At 44.3% G+C, this 25,806-nt stretch overlaps 1 protein-coding gene across 1 annotated transcript; it reads left to right on the forward strand.

The window, feature by feature from the left end:
- Positions 1 to 659: 659 nt before the first annotated feature.
- On the forward strand, positions 660 to 25,390 carry LOC133378994 (vomeronasal type-2 receptor 26-like). The gene is made up of 6 exons (XM_061613606.1): positions 660 to 671; positions 2,232 to 2,343; positions 7,134 to 7,331; positions 10,045 to 10,226; positions 16,910 to 17,036; positions 24,489 to 25,390. Exons 1-6 carry the CDS (start codon positions 660 to 662, stop codon positions 25,388 to 25,390), a joined length of 1,533 nt encoding a protein of 510 aa, XP_061469590.1.
- Positions 25,391 to 25,806: the final 416 nt, after the last annotated feature.

The following is a 25,806-nucleotide window of genomic DNA, read 5'->3' on the forward strand; positions in this document are numbered from 1 at the left end:
GGCTCCTGTGAGGACAGCCTCGGCGTGTATGTTGAAATCCCCCATCACCACAAGATTGGGGGAGAGCAACCACACGCCCGAGACCACCTCGAGCACCTCAGTCAGGGAGTCTGCTGTGCAGCGGGGTGGGCGGTACACAAGCAGAATCCCTAAACTGCCCTTTGGGCCCAACCTCCAGTACATGCAATCCACAAACTTGGTCTCATGGAGAGGGGGTCTGGCAAAACACAAAGATTCCCGGTAGATAACTGCCACTCCCCCTCCCCGCCTACCAATCCTCGGCTGTTGTGCATATCGGAAACCAGCTGGACACAGTTTGCAGGCTGGCTAAAAATTAACCACTCTTGCTGCTTCTGCGCAAATGTGCTTTTTTGCATCTGCACAGTAGAAGTTGCGGGGGGGGGCCCAACACCACACCATTGCTCTGATAGGTTCCTTCCTGGGCTTTCCCCGGACATTCGCGTACATGCGCAACAGTGGAAATACATGATTGGCTGAGAATGAGAGAAGGGATATGGGGAACCGCCCATCAAACGCCCACAGCTGTAAAGTCTGTGGTATTGCATCCAAGCGCCTGAAGGTACAGTGGATGATTCCCGGTTTAAAAAAGGAAATCACATGATCTGTGGTATTGCAGGAGCGGATTTAACCACGCCAAAATGCGCAAAAGCGTACAGCATCATATGGATGACCAAAAAACAATGAAAACACAAAGCAACCATGTCACACATTTTACAGTCGTCTGGATGAGCCCCATGTCTCTTGGAACAGAATTATATCAAATCTATTCAAATAAGCAAGGAAGTTTGAGTCCCTGCATTTAGTTTTAGATCAAGTGCAGACCTTTAAATACCTAGCCATAAACTTTAGTGATAATCTCTCGTGGGGATCCCAACTGGAGGTCACCATCCAGCAATGTTCCAGGAGAGAAGTTTTAGAAGGGTGGTACCACTCCCCTGTCTTAGTCTATCTAGCTCTACAATTGTATCCAGGCTGCCCCCCAAATTCCCCAGAACACAGCAGTTGCATGATAATACACAGGGGCTAGGTGTTGCTGGAGAGGGCCTGTGTGTATCTCTTTTACACCTGGATGCAATTATAGTTTGAGGAAACATTTTTTCCAACATCAGTCCATCATTCTGAGCATCATCAACCCACATTCCTAAGACTTCCCTGTCACTGCTATGCCTCTAAGCTAGGGGTGGGCAAGAAATTTAATTCAGTTTGCATTTCAAGCCAAATCTGCAATTTCTGAAACGACATGTGAACCAAAACACAGCCTTCCTTCCAAATTTGCTCTCGTTCAGATTTTGTGATGCAGTGCACCAACCAACAAATGTTTCCAAAAATGCATATGTTCGGGGAAAGTGTGCATAAAAATGAAGACGGGGTGAAAATAACATACAGAAATGCATTATGCGATGAGAAATTGCTTGCAGAAATGTGTATGTTAGTCCAAACTGCCTACAAAAATGTGTTAATTAGAAGAAATGTGGAGAACTGAATTTGAGAATGGAAACATGAGAAATTGAGAAAACTGAATCTGATTGATTTGTCCATCCTTATACTCAGCTGATTTACTTGTACAAGGGAGACTCAAGGAAAGGGTCCTTGTAGCCTCTTACAGTTTGTTTCACTGAAGGGTTGGACTGCCCATAACTGGTCAGGCTGAAAGTGACTTTCACTGTCTTGCAATGTCATGGTGAGCACTATCCTCACCATATCTACTGAAAAATATGTTATGCTGATGCAATAAGGCTTCCTCCCAGGTTAGTAGGGCGGGCTGGGGTTGTAGCCTTATTCACCTTCTAGAATAGAGAATTAGCTCTCCATTTCAGCAAAGGGACATTTATGCAGGCCCTTTGAAGTAGCCGGGACCTCTGAAGCAATTGCAGCATTTGAAGCAATTTCACCAGATTTCACCATGAACATACATAGAATGCTTGTTTTTATTCAGTTATCTTCTTTGGAAGGCTATGTGCTTCTCCTCTTCTGCAATTGAGCATGCATCTTCCCAGTTTTATTCTTAAGTGGCAAATGGATTTGGACCAACAAGAATATACCTCTTCTCACCCCCCAGTACAAACATACAAAGAATTATTTGAGGTCAAATATTGTTTGTTTTCATTAAATGGTGCATAGCAGTTTAACACTTTTTAATCGATTGATTTTTTTGCAGTTTGACACCTAGGTACTACTGGCACATCTTGTCCTTCTTGTTCACCATCCAGGAGATCAACCAGGATCCTAGGTTCTTACCCAATATCACCCTGGGCTACAACCTCTATGAGAACCATTATGATGCAAGAATGACTTCCGATGCCATGCTAGAACTGCTTGCAGGTGGGGAAAACAATATTCCAAACTATAACTGTGGAAAATGGAATAACCTGCTGGCTGTTCTTGAAGGGGCCAATTCTGTCATCTCAAAAGAGATTTCAGCCATGTCAGGCATCTACAAAACCCCACAGGTATAAAAGAATGGGGGAGGCATGGAGGTACAAAGGACAAGTTCAGCTGCATAAAATGCTACTTTCTCTCCAAGGGAGTCAAGAAGGAACATCATAAAGTGAGAAAATCCTGAGCTATATATTCAAGGCTCTTTCTGCAAAACCCAGCCTCCATCAAACTGGCACTCTCCAAGTGTCTCAGATTAAAACTTTCATCAGCCCAAGATTGCACTTAAAAAAAAAAGATATTAATCATTTCAGCTTAATAAATTTCTGTCCCTTGTCCTGGAAACAAAAGAAGACACTAATCTTTTCCTTTACTCACTAGGTCAGTTATGGATTCAACGCTCAAGTTCTTGATGATAAAGCTCAGTTCCCTTTTGTTTACCGGATTGTCCCCAAAGAAGAAACTCAGTACTGGGGGATTGTCAAATTGCTCCTGCATTTTGGATGGACATGGATTGGTATCTTTGCTCCAGATAATGAGAATGGAGAAAGATTCCTGAGTGTCCTAACACCTCTGATGATCAACAATGGAATTTGTGTTGCCTTAATAAAAAGGCTAGCAGAAAATAATCCATATCAAACACTCAAGCCAAAGGTATCATTCGCATTATGGACACAAGTCAGTGTATTTGTTTACTATGACAACACTTACATGAGATGGAATCCAATTATGGCACTAGAAAAAACACTTGAGAAAGAAGTTGGAAGAAGAGTCTGGATTGCAACAGGTTTTCAGGACATCAACTTGAGCTTGTCCACTCTTCCTGAATACTACCAGTACATCCATGGCTCTTTGTCCTTTGTAATGAATACCAAAAAAAGGACCAGTCATGGCAACTATGAGCCAAGTTCCTACCATCTTTATCAGTTTTGGAAGAAGGCATTTCAATGTTTATATTCAAAGCACATGCTGTCTGTGAAAGGTCGGACAAGATGCACAGAGAAAGAAAAACTGGAGACTTTGCCCAAAGAGGAGCTTGAGAGAGCCCTGTCTCAAGACAGCTACACCATTTACTTCAATGTTCATGCTGTGGCACACACTTTAAATGCTGCATATTCAGCCAGATCAAGGTGGATGTTGACTGTGGGTGGAAGAGCCAGTCTGGAACATCAAAGGCTACAGCCATGGCAGGTATTTCCTTTCCCCTTTTGCACATTGCAATCCATTGTCCCAACTTTCAGATAATCATTTTCCTGCATCCAAACCTAAGTAAAGCAGTGATGCAATTTGTTTTGCCCATTTCTGAGGCAAATCCAATTTGTGAGGCTCCTGATGTAGGTCAAATTTTCTGAACTCTATGTTTAGGTTAGAAGACTCCACCATATCTAGCGATTCTTCTCTGGTGCCTTTAGAGCCATCTTAGCTGAAGATGGACTCTCCTCATCCTCCCCATCTCTGCTGAGACTTGAAGTTCCCCATCAAGACTGAGTGCCTGGAACACAGAATTAGCAGGCACAAAGACCTCCTGGAGACAGGCTTCCCCACTATCATGAGATGTCCTTGTTATTTATTTGCAGGGCCGGTTCCAAACGGCGGCCTGGTTGGGCACTGGCCCAAGGGCCCTGCAGCTACAGCAGCCCCTGGGGGGGCCCTGAGGGGCCCTCTGCTCCCCTTCCACGATCCGTGGCATGAGCCGGACTGTGGATAGCAAGACAAGAGCTTCCAACCACCTGCCGCTGCCGCCCGCCACCATCCCCCCTGCTTCACCTACTTTTCTCTGCTGTTCTTTGTGGCTGCACGCACTGCACATGCAGGGTTGCCATCCATCAAGATGGCAGTCGAGGTTTCCATAAGGGACTGAAGCCTCTGCCGCCATCTTGGTTGATGGCAGCAATGTGCATGCTGCATGCAGGCTGATTCCCAAGAGCCCCGGCATTCCTGGAGCCAGCCCTGTTAATTTGTTTGTTTATTTACATTTAAACATTTACATACTGGTCTTTCATAAAAGACCACAGCACAGTTTAAAATATACTAAAACAACAAGATAAAAACGCTAAAACAATTTTTAAAAAAACCAATACAAAACAGCTGCTGAGATTACAAAACCAAACCCTGAAATACCAAAAAGAATATGAAAGTCAGAGAACTTTTCATCTTGCTGGAAAAGCTTATTAAATGAAAAAAGTCTTCAATTGTTTCAGGAAATCACAGATATTTTTATTTAAATTATGATAAATGTTTCAAAACGTGCATCTATGCTAATAAATTAGCACTATGGTTGTAGGGAGGCAATTATTTCATAGCTGAATGCAGAAAATAACACAATTATTTACATGACAAAAAGCCCCCAGCAATTACACTTCTATCATTTCAGTTCCTGATTTCCAATGATCATGCAAAAGGTGGCAATTTCCACTCCTGTTTCTGTTTCTCACTTAATTCCCAAATTGGCACAGACAAATTTTATCTAAAACTCTGTCCTCTCCTGTGGTGTTGTGTAAGTGGGACTGAAAGATGAGGGTCTGAAGAGAAGAGGGATCTTGCATGTGTGGGACTCCACGAAATCTAGAAGTCTGAGTGATCACTGTTCTAGATCACATTGAAGCCTCTCCATGTGAAAACTCCCCCATCCTGTGGAATAACCTTCCCTGGAGATATAGGAGACACCTTCAGTATTCTGCCAGCTGATTATAACATACCTATTGACACGGGCATCTCTGAGCACTGGTTTTTAGCAACTCTAATAGAGACATTTTATAGTTGTATAGAATTTTTTATAGTTAAGGTGTTGGACTATGACCTGGAAGACCAGGGTTTGAATCCCCACATAGCCATGAAGCTCGCTGGGTGACCTTGGGCCAATCACTGCCTCTCAGCCTCATAAAATCCCTAGTCATAGGGTCACCATAAGTCAGAATCGACTTGAAGAGTCTGTGAGTTCAAATCTCCGCTCATGTCTCCTGGATGTAAAGGGCAGCTAAAGATTACCCCCACAGTGAGTGGCTCAGGGGTTACGTGCCCAGCCACCTGGGCAGCCATGGGCAAGGTGCATAGTCCCAAGAAGCCCAGGTGCCCCCCAGCTGGCAGTTACAGACAAGGAAGGGGTGCTTGTGCAGCTGTGGCAAGCTGAGCAGGCCCTAGCCAGCTGGGGAGGACAAGCCTCAGAGGGAGGCAATGGGAAACCTCCTCTGAATACCGCTTAGCATGAAAACCCTATTCATAGGGTCACCACAAGTCGGGATCGACTTGAAGGCAGTCCATTTCCATTTTCCATTTGTGGGTTTTTAAAAGAATTGTGTTGTCTTTTGTATTGGTCTTATTCTGTAAACAGCCTTGTTGTTTTATATGAAGGGTGGTCTATAAAAGTTGTAATAACTAAAATTGAATGTCTGAATGGGGTTTATGAGTCCAGATGAGATGTGCAACTTCCCCAATTAATAACAGCTCAAAGTGAACAAGGTTAAGGTATCCAGCTAGGGTTGCCAGGTCTCTGGTTTTCTGCCGGAGTCTCCGGCAAAAGGGGACCGTCTCCGGCCTCCGGCCATAGTTCCTTTAAAGAGGCTAATCTCCGGCTTTTGAGCGTGCCGCTCAGCCACGCATGCGTGATTGACACACGCATGCATGAAGGCTGTGGCTGGCCGCCTTCCCGCCCCACCCTTTGTAATTGAGGGAGGGACTGCAGAGAGAGAGGAGGAGGAGTTGAGTTACTGCCGCGGCCCCCCTGTGCAGCAGAGCCTGGACGCTCCTGCCAGCCACAGAAGTGAGGGTGGTGAGTGGAGGCCGTAGCCGCGTGGCGCCGATGGGCAGGAGCGGCCACGATGGGGCTGAGGAGTCTGTGCGTGCGGTCGTTCCGAATCTGGTTGGGGGAAGAAGGCCACTGGTGGAAGGAGCCGGTTTGAGGCCGGGTCGTTTGTAGGCTGTCGCGCAGAGGGAGAGAGAGGGGAGGGAGAGAGATTTGTCTTGAGTCTGCTATATTTAGTGAAGCTTGAGTCTGCTGTATTTAGTGAGCGGCCTGCCAGCCTCAGCTGGTTCCCCTACTCCGGAAAGGAGCAGCGTGGTGCCGATGGGCGGGAGCAGGTGCGATGGGGCTGAGGAGTCTGTGCGTGCGGTCGTTCCAAATCCGGTTGGGGGAAGAAGGCCGCGGCACTGGTGGAAGGAGCCGGTTTAAGGCCGGGTCATTTGTAGGCCGTCGTGCAGAGGGAGAGAGAGGGGGGGAGAGAGAGAGAGATTTGTCTTGAGTCTGCTGTATTTAGTAAAGCTTGAGTCTGCTGTATTTAGTGAAGCGGCCGGCCGTCCTTTCCGGAGCAGGGGAACTGGCTGAGGCTGGCAGGCCGCTCACTAAATACAGCAGACTCAAGCTTCACTAAATATAACAGACTCAAGACAAATCTCTCTATCCCTCTCTCTCTCTCTCTCCCTCTGAGCGACAGCCTACAAACGACCCGGCCTCAAACCACCGGCTCCTTCCACCAGCGGCCTTCTTCCTGCAACTGGATTCGGAACGACCGCACACACAGACTCCTCAGCCCCATCGCGGCCGCTCCCGCCCATTGGCGCCACGCTGCTCCTTTCCGGAGCAGGGGAATCGGCTGAGGCTGGCAGGCTGCTCACTAAATACAGGAGACTCAAGCTTCACTAAGTATAGCAGACTCAAGACAAATCTCTCTCCCCCCCTCTTTCTCCCTCTGCGCGACGGCCTACAAATGACCCGGCCTCAAACCGGCTCCTTCCACCAGTGGCCTTCTTCCCGCAACCGGATTCAGAACGACCACAAGCACAGACTCCTCAGCCCCATCGTGGCCGCTCCTGCCCATCGGCACCACGCTGCTCCTTTCCAGAGCAGGGGAACCGGCTGAGGCTAGCAACCGCTGACGAGACAGTGCCCATGCGGCATGGCAGCCTCAGAGCCAGTTCCCCTGCTATGATAAATGAAGGTAAAAACGAATTGGACATTGTACTGATTTTAACTTAATAAAGATTAACATTTTTTTTTAAATGGATGCTTATTCCCAGGTTCATAAAACATGGGTTTATGAAGTCTCAAATGACTGTTCAAACTGACCTACTGCAACATCTATTCCTGGGTTCAGAATTCTAAGTTTTAAAAAGCTACACTGTAAATTCACAATATTACTACGAAATGACAAGGTGAAGCAAGTGGTGACCAGAGAGGGTGCCTTCTTAGTTGTGACACCCTCTTTATAGATCTTCCTCTCCAGATAAGTTTGCTTGGTAGCCAATATTACATTTTCTTATTTTCCCAGGCCTTTTAATGTATAATGTTGTATTTTTTTAATATGATGATGACTGGTTCTTGTATTTTACTTTGTTTTTGTAATGCACTCATCTCCATTCTTAAAATTTGTTCAACCTTGGCAGGCAGAAATTCCATTTGGTAACAGCAAGCTTTTAAACCTCGCTGGGTTACACAAAGCAAAAATCAAAATGGAAAGGTAGAGTCAAGTAGCTTAACCAAATTGAAGAAATGTAGATATTAGATAATGGCTCCCTGTAAGCCTTTCCCATATTAAAATTCTTCGTAATATTTTAACCAGCAGGTTCCTTGCTGTTTGCTAAAACTGCTCATTAGGCCACAGCTGCTTTGAGAAGCTTTTACATTTAAGGCCCTGTCAACTAGAAGAGTGTTCATCAGTGCACAGATAAGCCTGGCCACAGTAGGAGATGACAGTTTTTTTCATGCCCCTCGAAATCTCTTAATTCCTGTCATTTTTTCTCCCCTCCTACAAAATCTCATTCTTGCAGGGGAAAAGACTTCATGCTGTAACTTGCTTAGCAAGTTCAGTTAATATCCATGACACTAAGAGAGTATTTGGATTAAAGGACTACAGCATACAGACGTTAGCAGAATTTTCCCACAGACTTAGGCTTTTAAATACCCCTTCCATCTCAGTATCTGTCCAAATTGATTAGGCTGTGGATTGAATCGTGGTGTAGAATGAATGAATTTTTTTTGTAGTCTGTGGATCTTAATGCAAGATTCGGAGCTTACACTTCTGGATCTAATGATCTTCTGAAATGCAGATTACAAGTGAGAACACCCACCTGCCTGCTAAACAGCTAAAGGGATTATTGGAGACACCAATATGGGGAGCAGTAACATGGGTGCAGCAGTGTGCAGTCCTGGTGTTGTAACTCTGCTGCATTATTTGTTTGTAGTAACTTAATGCTACTGTAAAATTGGCACATTGATGCCTTTTGTGTAGGCATCTGCCACTCAACAATAGCAATGAGCAACCTATTAATATAGTTGTCCCCTCCCAAGGCTGGAACTGATCTGGAATGTAGTGGGGGCACTTTCTAAGGTGGAGGCCTCCTGGACTATAGTGCTTTCATGGGAGTCTCTTATGGGCTAGCAGATTAAAGCATGTATGTAGCAGCAGACATGGTTTGAATTGTGCCTTTTATTTGGGATAGTTGGTGCCATAAAACAGCTCTCTCATCCCTACAAACATTACTTTTAGATAGTGCAGGCAAGAAGGCGTTGTTATGTGCCTTCAAGTCGATTACGACTTTTGGCGACCCTATGAATCAGCAACCTCCAAGAGCATCTGTCATGAACCACCCTGTTCACATCTTGTAAGTTCAGGTCTGTGGCTTCCTTTACGGAATCAATCCGTCTCTTGTTTGGTCTTCCTCTTTTTCTACTCCCTTCTGTTTTTCCCAGCATTGTTGTCTTTTCTAGTGAATCACGTCTTCTCATGATGTGCCCAAAGTATGATAACCTCAGTTTCATCATTGTAGCTTCTAGTGATAGTTCTGGTTTAATTTGTTTAACATGGCTGCAACCATATCTACTCAGAAGTAAGTCCTATTGAGTTCTATGGGGCTTAGTTCCTTAATAAGCATGTTTACAGTTGCTGCCTTCAGGGGCATCCATCTGTGCTCCCATCTAACATCTCTGCAACACTAAGCTCCTTTCTTCCAATAATGGCCTGGCCTGAGGGCACGTAAACCCTTCTTGCCAGAAGCAAGGAAGCTAGATTAAATGTTCCCTAAAGGTGTTGAACTGTGACCTGGCAGACCAGGGTTTGAATCCCCACACAGCCATGAAGCTCCCTGGGTGACCTTGGGCCAGTCACTGCCTCTCAGACTCAGAGGAAGGCAATAGTAAACCACCTCTGTCTGAATACTGCTTACCATGAAGACACTATCTGGGATCAACTTGAAGGCAGTCCATTTCCATTTTGCATCACCCTAAGCTTGTGAGAAAGAATGACCTTGTCACTTCAGATGGACCTAGAAACACCCTATTTTAGGTAAGATTTCTATTTTAATCTCCGATCAGATAATTTTTTTTTGAATGGTATGCTCCAAGCAACTGCGGTTGATACAATGTATCATGTTTAATGATGTCACCAGGGCCTGCCCCGTGACATCACCAGGGCCTGCCCTGTGATGTCACCAGGGCCCACCCCGTGACGTCACCAGGGCCCGCCCCGTGACGTCACCAGGGCCCGCCCCATGATGTCACTAGGGCCCACCCCCATTTTCTCAGGTTTTTGGATGGCTCCGACCTGGCAACCCTATATCCATTATAGTTTCATAGCTTCTTAATGCTGGTGTTTTCCCTGTCATTCCAGCTTCACAATTTCTTAAGAGAAATCCAATCTTTGAATACTTCCATAGGCGGTCTGTATTTAGATAAGAATGGGGAGCTGCCTGTCAACTACAATATTGAGAACTGGGTGATGTTTCCTAATAAGTCTCGTGTTAGAGTGAAAATTGGAAGTATTGATAGAGAGGCATCAACTGACATAAAGTTCACAATTAACCCGGAAGCTATTGTATGGCCCAAGCATTTTAACAAGGTAGAGGACATTTTATTCCACGTGACAACTTTTAAGATGTAATAATTTGCTGAATAATCCACATGGAACTTTAATTCCAATCCTTCACACACTTACCAGGGAGCAAGTCCCACTGAATATAGTGCCAGTGTGGGAACTAGCAGGGAGCCTCTTATATCCATGGAGGTTCCCCACACATTTTGGGAACCAGGAAAATGTGGGGTTTACAGGAGGCTCAGAAAGAGTGGTTGGTCACTGACCCCAGAAGCTAAGAAGGGCCCCATGCCAGGCCCACCCAGTTATACTGACTTGACTACCCTCCTTGCCAGGAGAGCTGAGTGGGAAGTGGTGCTACTTTTCAACAGGAGCTAGGTTGGGTTTCCTTTTGCAGTGGCCACCCATTATTTTAATTTACCCAAAATGTAATCTCTCGGCCCACAGTTCTCTGATATTCTATCCCACCACTAATATGGGCCAAAAAGGCAAGACAACTATCCATCCTTCAATCCTTATTTCACAAATGTTCATTTCAGTAATGCAATATAGTGCAGCATTACACACCGGGTGCTTTCACGCTGCACTTTATTCCGTTATTCTGACGATTTATTTCCTATTAATTTGCGCACAAAATGTGAGCTTCCACACGACATAACGGGTAGCTCCGGAATTCTGGTGGAATGTAGTGGAAGTTTAGCTCTAAATTCTGCAATAAATGATACCTCAAAAAATTCCGATAGCAAGGCCGGGGACACGGAAGATCGCGGGAGTTTTGTGCTAGCTGCCGCCACTCATGTGACAGCCCTCCCAGCATGCAGTGCATTCCCGCCCTTACCAACAGCCCTCCCAGCATGCAGTGCATTCCCGCCCTTACCAACAGCCCTCGCCGTGCCTCCCAGCCAATCCCAGCTGCTCCTGAGACAGGAGCCTGTGCTGCAGAGCCTCTGCTGCTGCTGCGCTGCCGCACCTCTCAGCTGATCGCATTTGCAATCGCACCTCTTTCAACCCCCCCATGCACCAAAAGAACAGCCCTCAAACCAGCTCATCTGGTGTCACGTGAGGCCGAATTGGGGGGGGGGAGAAGAACTGTGCTCTGCGTGAAAGACTGTTGTGCAAACTGTTGGTATAACAGGTACTGCAGTGTGAAAGGGATTTGTGAAATATGGAACGAAGTGCTACCTTTTTTATCCGGAAAACTAGCGCTATTAGCCCCATGTGTGAAAGCACCCACTGTAGTACCTATCATTATACAAAACCAAGTGGTGTAGTGGTTAGAATGTTGGACTAGGGCAACATTCACATTACACATCCAGCTCAAGCTGAATCTGGAAAAGACTGCAGTGTTATGTGTTCCATGTTTTCGATTCCAGGAGAAGGGATGATGTCCTGTTCTGGATGAACTCCCCCAAAAAGGACCAGATTTGCAAATTGTGGGGGTGCACTGTTGGACCTAACATAGAATCATAGAATGGTAGAGTTGGAAGGGGCCTAAAAGGCCATCAAGTCCAACCCCCTGCTCAATGCAGGAATCCAAATCAAAGCATTCCTAATAGATGGCTGTCCAGCTGCCTCTTGAACGCCTCCAGTGCTGAAGAGCCCACTACCTCTCTAGGTCATTGGTTCCATTGTCGTATGGCTCTAACAGTTAGGAAGTTTTTCCTGATGTCCAGTCGAAATCTGGCTTCCTGCAACTTGAGCCCATTGTTCCGTATCCTGCACTCTGGGGCGATTGAGAAGAGATCCCGGCCCTCCTCAATGTGACAACCTTTCATGTACTTGAGGAGTGCTATAATATCTCCCCTCAGTCTTCTCTTCTCCAGGCTAAACATGCCCAGTTCTTTCAGTCTCTCCCCATACGACTTTGTTTCCAGTCCCCTGATCATCCTTGTTGCACTTCTCTGAACCTGTTCCAGTTTGTCTACATTCTTCTTGAAGTGCGGAGACATTGTCACTTGAAGCCCAAGTGGCCTCAGTGGCTAGGAATTCCTGTTTCTAGCTATGCCTGGTTCATCAATTATGCCCCTTTTGGACAGACATGACTTGGCAACAGTACTCTATGCTCTGGTAACTTCCATATTGGATTATTGCAATGCTCCCTACTTTGGGCTGTCCTTGAAGATGACTTAGAAACTTCCACTGGTCCAAAAACCAATGACCAGATTACTGGCTAAAGTTGCTTTTAGAACTCATATAACCCCTATTCTGTAACATTTGCATTGATTGCCGATTAGTTTCTGGACCCAATTTAAGGTGCTCATGTTAGCGTTTAAAGCTCTAAACAACTTAGGCCCCAAATATTTGTCGTCTTCCCTACAGGCCCTCTTGGATGTTAAGATCAGCAGAAGGGGGCTTCTTGGTACTTCCGCTACCCTCAGAAGTTTGGGAGGGGAGTACATCTTGTGTAGCTCTAGATTCCCAAGATATGCCCATGTACTTGAATGCCCACGAATGAAGAGAATAAAGATGGACAACAAGCGAGTCGTGTAAAGTATGGATCTTTACTGATCCCTTAGGCAAAGTAAATCAATGATACAGTTCTAGTCCACTTACTAACACCCCCCACACCTTGCGGTTTCTTTCCCAAGGCTTTATACACAGGGTTTGCTCTGTGCCAGCTGCAGCCTCTCCTTCGAGCTGTCCTTGAGCTGCTGCACACATTAACCCTTTACAGTCTTTCTGGAAACTTTCTCAACACTACGTTTTACAGAAGCCTACAGCTCCCACCTTTCCACAAAGACAGTTACATATACAGTTCGCACGTTTTTACAATTAATGCATTTGATTTGGTTTCATACAGGTGAAATACACAGTTCCCTCTGTAAGGTGCTGCTCATCCTCATCCTTTTCTGGTGTCCCTTCAACTCCCTTTCTGGTTTGAGCTTGTAGCGTATTAATACGAAACCTTTTTGGTGGTTTCCCTATATTTGCCCTTTCAGATCTCCTAAGTGTTATTTCAGGTTGTGATCTTGTGTGCTACTTGCGTTAGGGCTTGCAAGGGTTTGTTCCTCTTCCTCTTGCTTTATTCCTGTCTCTATTTCATTTTCGGTATTTTCACTATAAGAGTGTCCTAGATCAACATACACAGTCTCATCCCATTCTTGTTCCTGAGCTTTGACACTTCTACTAAGCACAACCCTTCTTTGCTTTGGTATCCAGACTCGATAATATGCATTCTGGAACCCTAGCATATATCCTTTCTCTGCTCTTTGGGCTAGTTTCCCATTTCTTTTACCCTTGGGAATATGCACCCAACACTTGGCTCCAAACCTCACAATATGTTGTAGTCTGGGTTTTCTTCCATGAAGCCGTTCATATGGTGACATGTTTATTATTCTGTGAAATAACCTATTTTGTATGTGATTTGCGTATAACACACACTCTTCTCAAAATGCGTTTTGTAGGTCAGAGTCTCTCAACATGGCTCTCATGGCATCCTGCAGAGTCCTATTTTTTCTCTCTGCTATTCCATTTTGAAACAGAGAAAATGGGGCTGTCAAAGCATGTTCTATCCCTTTCTGTAACAGATACTGCTCGAATAATTTGCTGGTGAATTCCCCACCTTGGTCTGATCAGATTTGACGGATGTATGTGCCATGTTGCACCTGAATTTTCTTTATAAACTGTTTCAATTTCCCTTCTGCTTCATCTTTAGAGGACAGCAAATATAGAGTACAAAACCTGGTGTAATCATCTACTATTATGAGATAATATTTGGCTCCACCCTGTGACCTTTGAAATGGTCCAGCTAGGTCAACATGTATGGTTTGATACGGTCCAGTTGTGTCACTCTTAGCCTCTCTAAGTATAGGAGCTACTGTGGCCTTAGTTTGATTGCATATTTCACAATCTATATGCTTGTTGCACTCCTTGAATTTTATATCCTCACTATTCTCTGGTGTCTTTCTGATTATGCTGAAATAAGCATGGCCTAGTTTTCTATGCCACAGATGAATGCACCTATCATGAGGCTTCTCGTTTGAAATCATTATTATACGTTCTGTTGGGCTCTGTGTTACATAAAACAGTGAATTCTTTAGCTTTCCTTGTAAACAAACTGTCTCCTTTTCTTATCTTACATATTCCGTGACCAAACATTACTTCATAACCCATGGAATTCAATTTCGTGACAGATAAGATATTACTTTCCAATCCTGGTACATATAATACATCAGTCATTACAGTATTAAGTACATTCAATCTTACAGTTCCCCTTCCCAGTACCTGTCTGTGCGTACCATCAGCAAGTACCACATCCTCTTTCGTGGGAATCATAGTTTTGAACAATGTTTCATCTGTAATCATACTGTGAGTAGCCCCTGAGTCAACTATCCACTCAATAATGTCTCTGTTGTTGCAGCTTTTCGATTTGCTTTTGTGGGCACTCACTAGCTGCACTTGTGATACCTTCTTCCCTTGTCCTTTTCATCTCGATTCACAGTCCTTTTGTAGATGTGTATGTGAACCACAGATATAACAGGCCTTAATTCCGAAAATTCTCGTACTCGTATCAGTTCTTTCAGTTCTTCTTTCTCTCCTTTCTCGTGTTTCGGCTTCTCTCTCTCTTTCCTCCACTTCCTTTCACCTTTCCCATTCCTGAATCAGCTTTCCCGACACATACTGGACAGTCAGCCCTTCATCTGGCATGGCTTCCAATGAACATACCATCAGGTCCCAGGAAGTGTTTAATGAAGAGAGAATGATATACACTTGTTGCAATTGTGTGTGAACCACATTCCTTTCTTGCAATTCAGCAAACAGTTTCTTTATCTCTAGTAAATGTGTGGACATTTTTACTTCATCGGTCAGCTTCATTTGATAGAGTTTTCATGCTAAATGAATTTTACTGCTGGCTGTCTTCCTTACATGCACCTTGTTAAGAGCAGTCCATATAAGCCTTGCTGTCAGCTTATCTTGTATATGCAGCAACTGGGAATCATCCACTGCCAATATGAGAAACGACCTTGCTCTTTCATCCAGTCGAATCCACTGCTCTGGTGGTGGAACGGATGGGGGTTCGTGTGCCACTACTTGCCATACATCCTCCTTTGTCAAAAATGCTTGCATCCTCAAACGCCAACTCAAGTAGTTTGTTTCTGTCAGGTGTTCAAGAGGCATTCCAGCTGAAAGCGAAACTGCCATCCTGGCATGCTTTACTACAGTGATCCTTCGAATTTCTTATGTCTGTCAGCTTTCGTATTTCCGCACTCACTGTTCTTTCTTATTCACTGGCACTCTTGTAAACTGGGTAATCCGGGTCTCTAGTCTGGGCCCATAACCCTTGTTGTGTAGCTCTAGATTCCCAAGATATGCCCATGTACTTGAATGCCCACGGACGAAGAGAATAAAGATGGACAACAAGCGAGTCATGTAAAGTATGGATCTTTACTGATCCCTTAGGCAAAGTAAATCAATGATACAGTTCTAGTCCACTTACTAACACCCCCCACACCTTGCGGTTTCTTTCCCAAGGCTTTATACTCAGGGTTTGCTCTGTGCCAGCTGCAGCCTCTCCTTCGAGCTGTCCTTGAGCTGCTGCACACGTTAACCCTTTACAATCTTTCTGGAAACTTTCTCAATACTACGTTTTACAGAAGCCTACAGTACAGCCCAGGAGAGGGCCTTCTCTGTGGTAGCCCCTCATGGTATACCCTCCCTACAAAGGAGCATCTGGCACCTTCGCTTACAATTTTTGGTGAATGCTAAAGAAGCACCCCTTTACACTGGCCTTGGCCATTTGAGAAATATGTTTTCAGGGCCCACCCTATTCTTGTGAAAGTGATGTGTTTTAATTGTTTAACATTGTTTTTGATACTGAATTTTATATTTCTGTAACCTGCCCTATGACCTAATGGTGAAGGGGGAGTTGTTATTATTGCTGTTGTTGTTTCACTTTAAAGAATCATGGCTCCCCCAAAGAATCCTGGGAAGTGTAGTTTGTGAAGTGTGCCAAGAGTTGTTAGGAGACTCCTATTCTCTTTACACAGCTATAATTGACATAATGGTTTAATAGTCAGTCCCTCTTTCAAGAAAACTCTGGGAACTGTAGCTCTGTGAGGGGAATAGGGGTCTCCTAACAACTCTCACCACCTTTCACAGGCTACCCTTCCCAGGAATCTTTGAGAGAAGTCAAGAAAGTGGAATAATGATGTAATAAATGTTTGTTGTCAATCTTGCCTAAATTAGCACACGGGAGACCAGAGTTCAAAACCCCACTCAGCCACAATGAAGTTCATTGGGTGACCTTGGGCCATGGACAGTCTCTCTGCCAGGTTTCTTCTTCATATGCTCTTGTAAAGTTGTGTGAAGCTTTGTTTATCTTTCAATAACAATAAGCATTCTTTAGATCATAACGTGTGCTGATTGCACAGAGGTTTTGTAGAAGCTTTTGTATCAAACTCTGGGACCTAATTACTGTCATATTGCTCCTATTCATTATTACTCTTATTCTGGGATTTATATTTTCTTTCTGTATCTTCTGTCTGCTGCTTTGAGCGTAGTTATGTCGAGAGAGGAGGAATAGTCATACAAGCAGGCAAACACTCCAAAGAGGTTTCCCTGCCATGCCTACTGCATCAAAAGTGCCTCCCTGAAAAAGTGCATGGGGTCAGTGGTACTAGAGATCCTCTCCAGTCTCTATGAATGAACTCCATAGACATTAATGCACCCAAGACTTTCCTCTTGATGCACATTCTTCTATTTTTCATTAGATGGTGCCTCGCTCCAGGTGTACTGAAAGCTGCCTCCCTGGATACAAGAAGGTGATTCAAGAAGGAGAGCCGGTTTGCTGCTATGCTTGTGCCCCGTGTGTGGAAGGGACCATCTCCACTCAGGAAGGTGGGTGACTCCAAGGAAGAAGGAAATTCCTTTGGACAAAATAAACAGAGCAGGTATTCGGTCAGAGAAACTTTCTAGGAAGATTCTAAATAATTTTTGTTGAACATGGGTCATTTCTTGGCTCCATCTTCTTTAATTTCAGGAAGTAGGTTGAAAGAAATGACCTTGAGGAACCAGTGTCTAGACCAGCCGTTCCCAACCAGTGTGCCTCCAGATGTTGTTGGACCACAACTCCCATCAGCCTCAGCCAGCATTGCCAATGGTCAGGAAAGGTGGGAGTTGTGGTCCAACAACATCTGGAGGCACACTGGTTGGGAAAGGCTGGTCTAGATCACAAAGGGAGGCCTCAGCAAGCACTGCCCAAAAATTTAGTAAACATTTATTTTATTTTATTTATTATCTGATTTATATCCCGCCCTTCCCCCCAGCAGGACCCTGGGACAGCAAAAAAAATGCTAAAAACACTTTAAAACATCGTAAATACTTTCTACCAACTTCGGTTGGTGGCCCAACTACGCCCCTATCTGGACAGGGAAAACCTTGCTTCAGTTGTCCATGCACTGGTAACCTCAAAATTGGACTATTGCAATGCACTCTACGTGGGGCTGCCTTTGAAGACAGTTCGGAAGCTGCAGCTCGTGCAAAATGCAGCGGCCAGATTGTTAACAGGGACTCGGAGATGTGAACATATAACTCCGATTCTGGCTCGCTTGCACTGGCTGCCTATATGCTTCCGGGCTCAATTCAAAGTGCTGGTTTTGACTTATAAAGCCTTGGGACCACAATACCTGGTGGAACGCCTCTCCCGATATGAACCTACCCGTACTCTGCGTTCAACATTGAAGGGCCTCCTTTGGGGGCCCACCCAGAGAGAAGCCCGGAAGGTGAGAACAAGAAAACGGGCTTTCTCTGTGGTGGCCCCCGAACTATGGAACTCTCTCCCTGATGAGGTACGCCTGGCGCCAACATTGCTGTCCTTTCGGCGCCAGGTAAAACCCTTTTTGTTCTCCCAGGCATTTTAACAACATTTTAACAACATTTTTAACATCTATTTTAACACCTACATTTGCACTTACGCTCTTAATATTTTAGTAATCTTAATTACTTAACATCTAACATCTTGATCCTTTTAACTGATTTAATACGTTTTTAATATTTTTAGGTTTGTGTTGTAGTTGTTTATATGTTTAATTATGTTCTACTACTTTTGGTATATTGTTTTTAAGTTGTTGATATATGTTTTTACTTGTATATTGGATGTTTTTTTGTTGTGCACCACCCAGAGAGCTACGGCTATGGGGCGGTATAGAAATATAATAAATAAATAAATAAATAAATAAATAAATAAATAAATAAATAAATAAAAACAGGCCTTAAAATACATTAAAACAAAACAATTTTAAAAGCATTTTTTTAAAAAAAGATTTAAAAACATCTTAAATAAAAAGCATTAAAGACTTCCGGGAAGGGTGACTTAGCCTGTGCCTGCTTTTGAGACGGGCTCCTGCCTCAAAAGAAGCTTATTCAGATATATCAGTCAGTTTTTTCTTTTTTTTTTGACTGATTAAACTTCTCCCGGGTAGGGAGAAACGAAGAGATTAACCTCAAAGCCTATTTTTGTTGGGACGACCAGATCTCATTAATTTATGGGACGAGGTCCAGCCGACGAAGGTGGGACGGATTTTTAACAGCAAGCTCTATCTGATAAAGCGAACGTTCACCTTATCTTCTAAGAGAGAACGCACTAACAGGCAAGCACCCTTCTTTCTATATTTTTCTTTTACTTGACTTAAATTGTTGCTGTTTAAAAGAGATTTGCCAGATTGATCAGTTTTTGACATCTCACTGGGGAGCCATAACTTCTCTCTGCTACGCACTAATTAATAGCTTATCTCTGTTTTTGTTGCAAAAAGCTGTCCTGGATTTGCATTCTAAAGATATACACAGAAGAGGGATTTCTATTCCAGATTTTTATTTTGAAAAATATTATACTGTTTTGAGACTACTCTCTTTTTGGTCTATTTTATTTTGACGAATCTGTTTCTTGACGATTGCCATTAATTGTTTCGATCCTGGGAACTGCATTTTGTTTACTTAACTATTGGAGAGATAAGGCTGTCTGCTCTGTTTATACTGTGATGTCACCAAGTTTGGAGTATTAACCCAATTGTTGCTGAAATAAGAAGTGGTTTTCCTATATTTTTCTTTTAAAATGGCAATTAAGAAAGTGGCTGAAAATCTGGAAATAACTATGTTTCAGAAAATAATGGATGAGATTGAGATAATGAAAATTGAATTGAGTAAAATGAAGCAGGAGATTAAAGATATAAGGGTCCCTGTGAGAGAGGTGACCCTGGAAGGGGTCCCTGTGAGAGAGGAGACCCCGGAGATTGGAACAGGGGTCCCTGTGAGAGAGGTGACCCTGGAGACTGGAATAGGGGTCCCTGTGAGAGAGGAGATCCCGGAGATTGGAACCAACGTGGAACAGGAACAAGATTTGGAGTCTATGGACTTTAGAAATAAAATCTATTGTTTGGAACTCAATGTTATCTCTGAAGAAATGAATGAAGATTCTAGAGATAAAGTTATCAATGGCATGGATAATCTTCTGGACTGGAATGATGTGATGGAGCCCAATATAGAGAAAATCTATGGAATTAACTGCAGCCATGTGACAATGGAAAAACTTTTAAGAGATGACCCAGTGTATTTTGAAAAAAAGAACAGAGATATGATTTTACAGCAGTATTTCAGCAACCTATTCAGAATGGATGGCAAGAAAATATGTGGGATAGAGGTAATCCCCATCAGACTCTTACTATATGACTATGGCTTTGACAGCAAGATTATTATGGAATACTGATAATGGAAGATTGGATATTGAAATTACTGGACTTAACAAGACTACTGAAGATGGAAGATGGAAAATGGAACTAATAGAGATAATAGAATAATGGCTACTGAAATTATTGAACCTAACAGATTCTGATGTGATGGATTAATTGAAATGTTTATTTTGACTATGGTTATGACAATAAGATTATCATAATTAGTAATGAGATGGATTAATCGATATGCTTATCTGGAAAAAAAAAATGATAGATATATTTCTTAAAGAATTGAAACCTCTCTTTGACTTTTTGTGGAAAGAATAAAGTAATGTTTATGAGATTTGATGATTAAGTAAGATAACTACTGGAGGAAAGTGATTTTATAATATGACTTAAGAGACAGGATTGTTATATATTATAGACTTATAACTGATTTGATCTTTGACAAATGGGAAGTCAATATTTTACTCTTTATTTTTTATTTTTGTTTTTTTTTTTTCTTTTTTTCTTTTTGTTTAACTATTTTTGATTTTGTTTTTTGTCTTTGAATGTTTTATGATTTTGTCTTGTATGTTTTATGAAAATCTGAATAAAAATTATTGAAAAAAAAAAAAAATAAAAAGCATTAAAAACATTGTTTAGGGGAAAAGGGTTTAAAAAAACATATTAAAAAGCAATTCCAACACAGACACAGACTGGGATAGGTCTCAACTTAAAAGGCTTGTTAAAAGAGGAAAGTCTTCAATAGGTGCCGAAAATATAGCAGAGATGGTGCCTGCCTAATATCCAAGGGGAGGGAATTCCACAGGGTAGGTGTTGCCACACTAAAGGACTGTTTCCTATGTTGTGCAGAACAGACCTCCTGATAAGATGGTATCTTGATTGGGTATATAAGGGATAAGATGATCTTTCAGGTATCCTGGTCCCAAGCTATATAGGGCTTTGTATACCAGAACTAGAACCTTGAACTTGGCCCGGTAGCAAATGGGCAGCCAGTGCAATTCTTTCAGCAGTGGGGTGACATGTTGGTGATACCCTGCCCCAGTGAGCAGTCTCACCACCACATTTTGCACCAGCTGCAGCTTCCGGACCAACCCCAAGGGCAGACCCACATAGAGCACATTACAGTAATCCAGTCTGCAGGTTACCAGTGTGTGGTCAGGCTATCCCGGTCCAGAAACGGCTGCAGCTGTCTTATCAGCCGAACAAGGTAAAAGGCACCTCACCCCAAAGCTCCTGATGACCACTCCCAAGGGCTTTATATAGATGTTAGCATGGGAGACAAGATGGTACCCTGCGGCACCCCACAGCAGAACTGCCAGGGGGCCAAAAGACAGTCACCCAATGCTATTCTCTGAGAGTCACCTTGTAGATAGGATCGGAACCACTGTAAAACAGTGCCTCCAATACCCATCTCACCAAGTCAGCCCAGAAGAATACCATGGTTAATTGTATCAAAAGCCGCTGAGAGATCAAGTAAGAATAACAGGGTCGCGTTCCCCCTGTCCTTCTCCTGATAAAGGTCATCCATCAGGGCAACCAAGGACGATTCAGTCCCATAACCAGGCCTGCAACCAGACTGGGATGGGTCAAGCTAATCTGTTTCATCCAAGAGTACTTGCAATTGCTGCACCACAACCCTTTCAATCACCTTCCCTAAAAAGGGGGTATTTGCAACCGGTTGGTAGTTGTCACAAACCAATGGGTCCAGGGTAGGCTTTTTCAGGAGTGGTCGGATCACCGCCTCTTTCAAGGCAGCTGGAACCACTCCCTCCCACAATGATGTGTTGACCACACCCTGAATCCACTCTGTCAGACCCCCTCAGCAAGCTTTAATAAGCCAAGAAGGGCAAGGGTCCAGAGGACACGTTGCTGGCCACATCATCACAAGATGTTTCACTGGACACCTCATTGGGGACTACAGTAGATGTTGATGGGGCATCAAGACTGCTATGGAGGTGAGCAACTTTACCTTCAAAGTGCCTTGCAAACAATTCACAGTGGATCTCCGAAGGGTCTAAAACTCCGTTTCCTGGAGCTGATGTCAACAGACTCCTGACAATACAGAAAAGCTCCACTGGATGGTTACTAGAGGATGTGATGGAGGCAGAGAAGTGGGCCTTCTTTGCTGCCCTCACTACCACACAGTAGGCACGGTTATCATGTTTTACTCATGCCAGATCAACCTCATAGCATATCTTTCACCAGTTGGCTCTAGCCTTCATCCAGCCTGTTTCATTGCCCTTAGCTTACTGGTGTACCAAGGGGCAAGCCAGGCTCCACAATGCCAGAGAGGGCACTCAGGGGCAACCATGTCAAGAGCCTGACTCGCCTCGCTGTTCCACAGCGTGACAAGGGTTTCAACAGGGTCACCTGCTCTATCTACTGGGAAATCTGCCAGGGCATTCAGGAACCCTGTGGATTCCATTAAGCTCCAGGGGCGGACCATCTTAATCTGTCCACCACCCCTGCAGGGAAGGATCAGAGCCATAAGCCTAAACTTCCCCAGGAAGTGATCTGACCATGACAATGGGGTGACATCCACCCCAGCTATCTCCAGACCACCCCTTCCTCCATCTGGAGCAAAAATCAAGTTGAGGGCATGACCTGCCCTATGTGTTGGGCCAGTAACAAGTTGAGACAGCCCCGTGGTCATCATGGAGGCCATGAAGTCCCGAGCCGGAACACTAGAGGCAGCCTCAGCATGGACATTGAAATCACCCAGTACTATCGTTCTGGGCTCCTCCAACACCACAGCCGAGATGACCTCCACCAGCTCGGTCAGAGAAGCTGCCGGGCAGCAGGGTGGATGGTACACCAGCAGCAACCCTAGTTTACTGTCTCCTTGGCCCGACATCAGGTGCAGGCCCTCACAGCCAGCTTCAAGACAGAATGGTTTCCTGGTGACAGAGATGAATGTTCTGTAGACCACAGCAACTCCTCCCCCCCATCTCTGCAGCCTGTGCTGGTGTTGCACCATGTATCCAGATGGGTAACGCTGGGTCACATCAACTCCTCCAAACTCACCCACCCAACTTTTGGTAATGCATACCAAATTGGCACCTTCATCCCCAATCAAATCATGGATGAGAGTGGTCTTATTGTGTACCGATCTGGCATTGAACAACAACACACGCAGGCCAATGGGCATAGCAGATGAGCAACGAGGAACCCATCCATGAGAGGAGTGCAAGCAAGGAACAAGGCGCAGATAGCCACATCCCCATGGCTATATTTCCCTCTACCCATGATCACTGAAATTGGGGTGGCATCGCCCATATTCCTCCGTACTAAGACTCCTCCTAAACACCTGATATGGACCCAACATGAGCCCACCAACAAAGCCTGCCAGAGCCAATTATCCCAGAAGGCCTCTGCGAGAATTGGGAACAGTCATTCCCATTCAAACTTTTTCACACAGGGCCCATCTACTCCCCCTCCTGTCTCACACCCAGGGAGGGCCAGCCTTCTGCCAGTTACAGACTCTCACTCTGTGAAGGCATCTGGTGACTTTCTCCTACTGTTCAGTTCACTGCACAGGGTCTCACCCTGCACACAACTACACATGCACCACATGCCCTTCCCACCACCAATCTCCTGTAGATTGGTTTAACAGAAAACAAAATTTAAAAAAATGTAACAGAAGGGGGTAGTGCCCTCACCCTAGGGACTCGCTAAGAGGATCCCCAAGGGGCAATTCCCTTTGGTGTTGCTCCTTCGGTGGTGACCTCACTGCCAGCAGCCCACCACCCAAGGGCAGCTGGTCTTTTATGCCTCCTGACCCAGCCAGCAGCTGATGCAAGAGGCTGCAAGATTAACAGCAGCCTCTCTCTGGAGCAAGGGTCAGACAGGGAGTCCCAGTCCTTGCAGCACTTATCAGGGACTTCAGCTGTTTTGAGAGACAGCAACCCAAAGGAGCAATCAGCAAGCACTCAGATGGTCACTCCCAGGGCAGGTCTTCTTCAGTCCCCTAGTGCTGCAGCCGTTCCCCTGTCACATAATAGACAAATGTTGAAAAATTGAGAATGGAAAAGCAGTGAAATCATGAAACAAAATAGACAACTTTATGAAAATGATTACAATCTAATAGACTAAATTTTGCATTAGGGCTACTATGAGCATTGCATGGAAGAAATATAAAACCAGTAAAAAGAAATCGCTTAAGAAAAAAATGAAATATGAAAAAGCAGTTATCTTTCTAACAACTGTAACATGGCAACTTGTGGCAGACTATTCTTTAGTTTCCAGACACTGGAGTGGATTGGGAATCCATTAACTGTCAAAGGTCAAGGTAAAGAGGTGTTTCTTTAGCACAGGGCAAAAGATCTAAAATGCTCTGTGGAGACATCACTCCCTCTTACATCTAGCTATATCACAAAGTGGTTTTGGGGTGATGAAAAGTGAGAAAAACCTTGTGCACCACTTCTGTCTCCTTGGAGGAAAGGCAGGATCAAAGCATAACCATTAAATAATAATAAACACAGAAAATTTTATCTCTCACTCCCTGTTACAAGTTCATGTTTCCTGATCTCCTCTACATCAATATCTTTTTTGCATGTGTAATAAATTATTATGGATATAAGTGATTCTTAAGCCACTTTTCTGTTTTTCTTCTCCTCAGATGCAGGGCATTGTAGCAAATGTCCAGAAGATCAACATCCAAACAAGAATCGAGATCAGTGTGTCCCCAAGATTATTACCTTCCTGTCCTATGAAGAATCTCTGGGGATCCTCCTGGCTTCCTTTGCCCTATTCTTGTCCTTAACTACAGGCTTTGTTTTAGGAATCTTCATTAAATTCCTAGAAACTCCAATAGTCAAAGCCAACAACAGGGACCTCTCCTACATTCTCCTCGTCTCCCTCCTGCTTTCCTTTTTGTCCTCCTTCCTCTTCATCGGCCAGCCAAGGAAAGCAACCTGCCTTCTCCGACAAACAGTTTTCAGCATCATCTTCTCCATTGCTGTCTCTTCTGTGTTGGCAAAAACCATCACTGTGGTGCTCGCCTTCCTGGCCACAAAGCCAGGGAACAGGGTGAGGAGATGGCTAGGGAAGAGTCTGGCTAACTCCATTGTCATTTCCTGTTCCAGTGTCCAAGTTGTCATCTGCATCATCTGGCTGGGGATCTCTCCCCCATTTCCAGACTCTGACATGCACTCCCAATCTGGAGAAATCATCATGCAATGCAACCAAGGGTCTACTGCCATGTTTTATGGTGCTCTTGGCTACATGGGCTTCCTGGCTGCCATCTGCTTCATGGTAGCTTTCCTCGCCAGGAAGCTTCCTGGGGCCTTCAATGAAGCCAAGCTGATCACCTTCAGCATGCTGGTCTTCTGCAGTGTTTGGGTCTCCTTTGTGCCCACTTACCTGAGCACGAAGGGGAAATACATGGTGGCTGTGCAAGTCTTCTCCACCTTGGCCTCCAGTGCTGGGCTTCTGGGCTGCATCTTTATTCCCAAGTGCTACATTATTGTCCGCAGGCCTGATCTGAATACAAAGGAGTATCTAACAACAAAAACTTTTTGAATCATCTGATTGTATTCTTTCAATTTTGATAATTGAAATCCACCATAGCAGTAATGAAACCTAAATATCTATCATGTAAATGTAGCTTCTGAAAATGTAAATATCTTTTCCTTTCATATTTATCACATACAATGAAAATAAATGCATAATATCTCTGCAACGGCCACAGACCCTTGGGTTTCATATATATTGCTTTATCAATCCCTGATCACACAGGATACCTAATCCAGCAAACAGTTCATTACCCTGTACTCATCTGTACTGGTCACTTACAGCTCTTTCTAGACTGCAATTGTCTGATCACAATTGTCCATGCACTTGAAAAATCCAGGTTGAACTACAGCAATTCATTCTACGTAGGGATTATAGTTCATCTTGGAGGCCCCAAAAAGGACCCTCACCATGGTCCCAGGTGC

Source organism: Rhineura floridana, chromosome 3 (genome assembly GCF_030035675.1).
Source record: "Rhineura floridana isolate rRhiFlo1 chromosome 3, rRhiFlo1.hap2, whole genome shotgun sequence".
NCBI classification, from domain to species: Eukaryota; Metazoa; Chordata; class Lepidosauria; order Squamata; family Rhineuridae; genus Rhineura; species Rhineura floridana.

What these genes read in the sequence shown, in the direction of transcription:
- LOC133378994 (XM_061613606.1), top strand. An exon ending in CATGCTAGAACTGCTTGCAG is followed by an intron (nt 2,344 to 7,133) that starts GTGGGGAAAACA and finishes TCCTTCCACCAG; the next exon opens with TGGCCTTCTTCCCGCAACCG. An exon ending in GACCATCTCCACTCAGGAAG is followed by an intron (nt 17,037 to 24,488) that starts GTGGGTGACTCC and finishes TCTTCTCCTCAG; the next exon opens with ATGCAGGGCATTGTAGCAAA.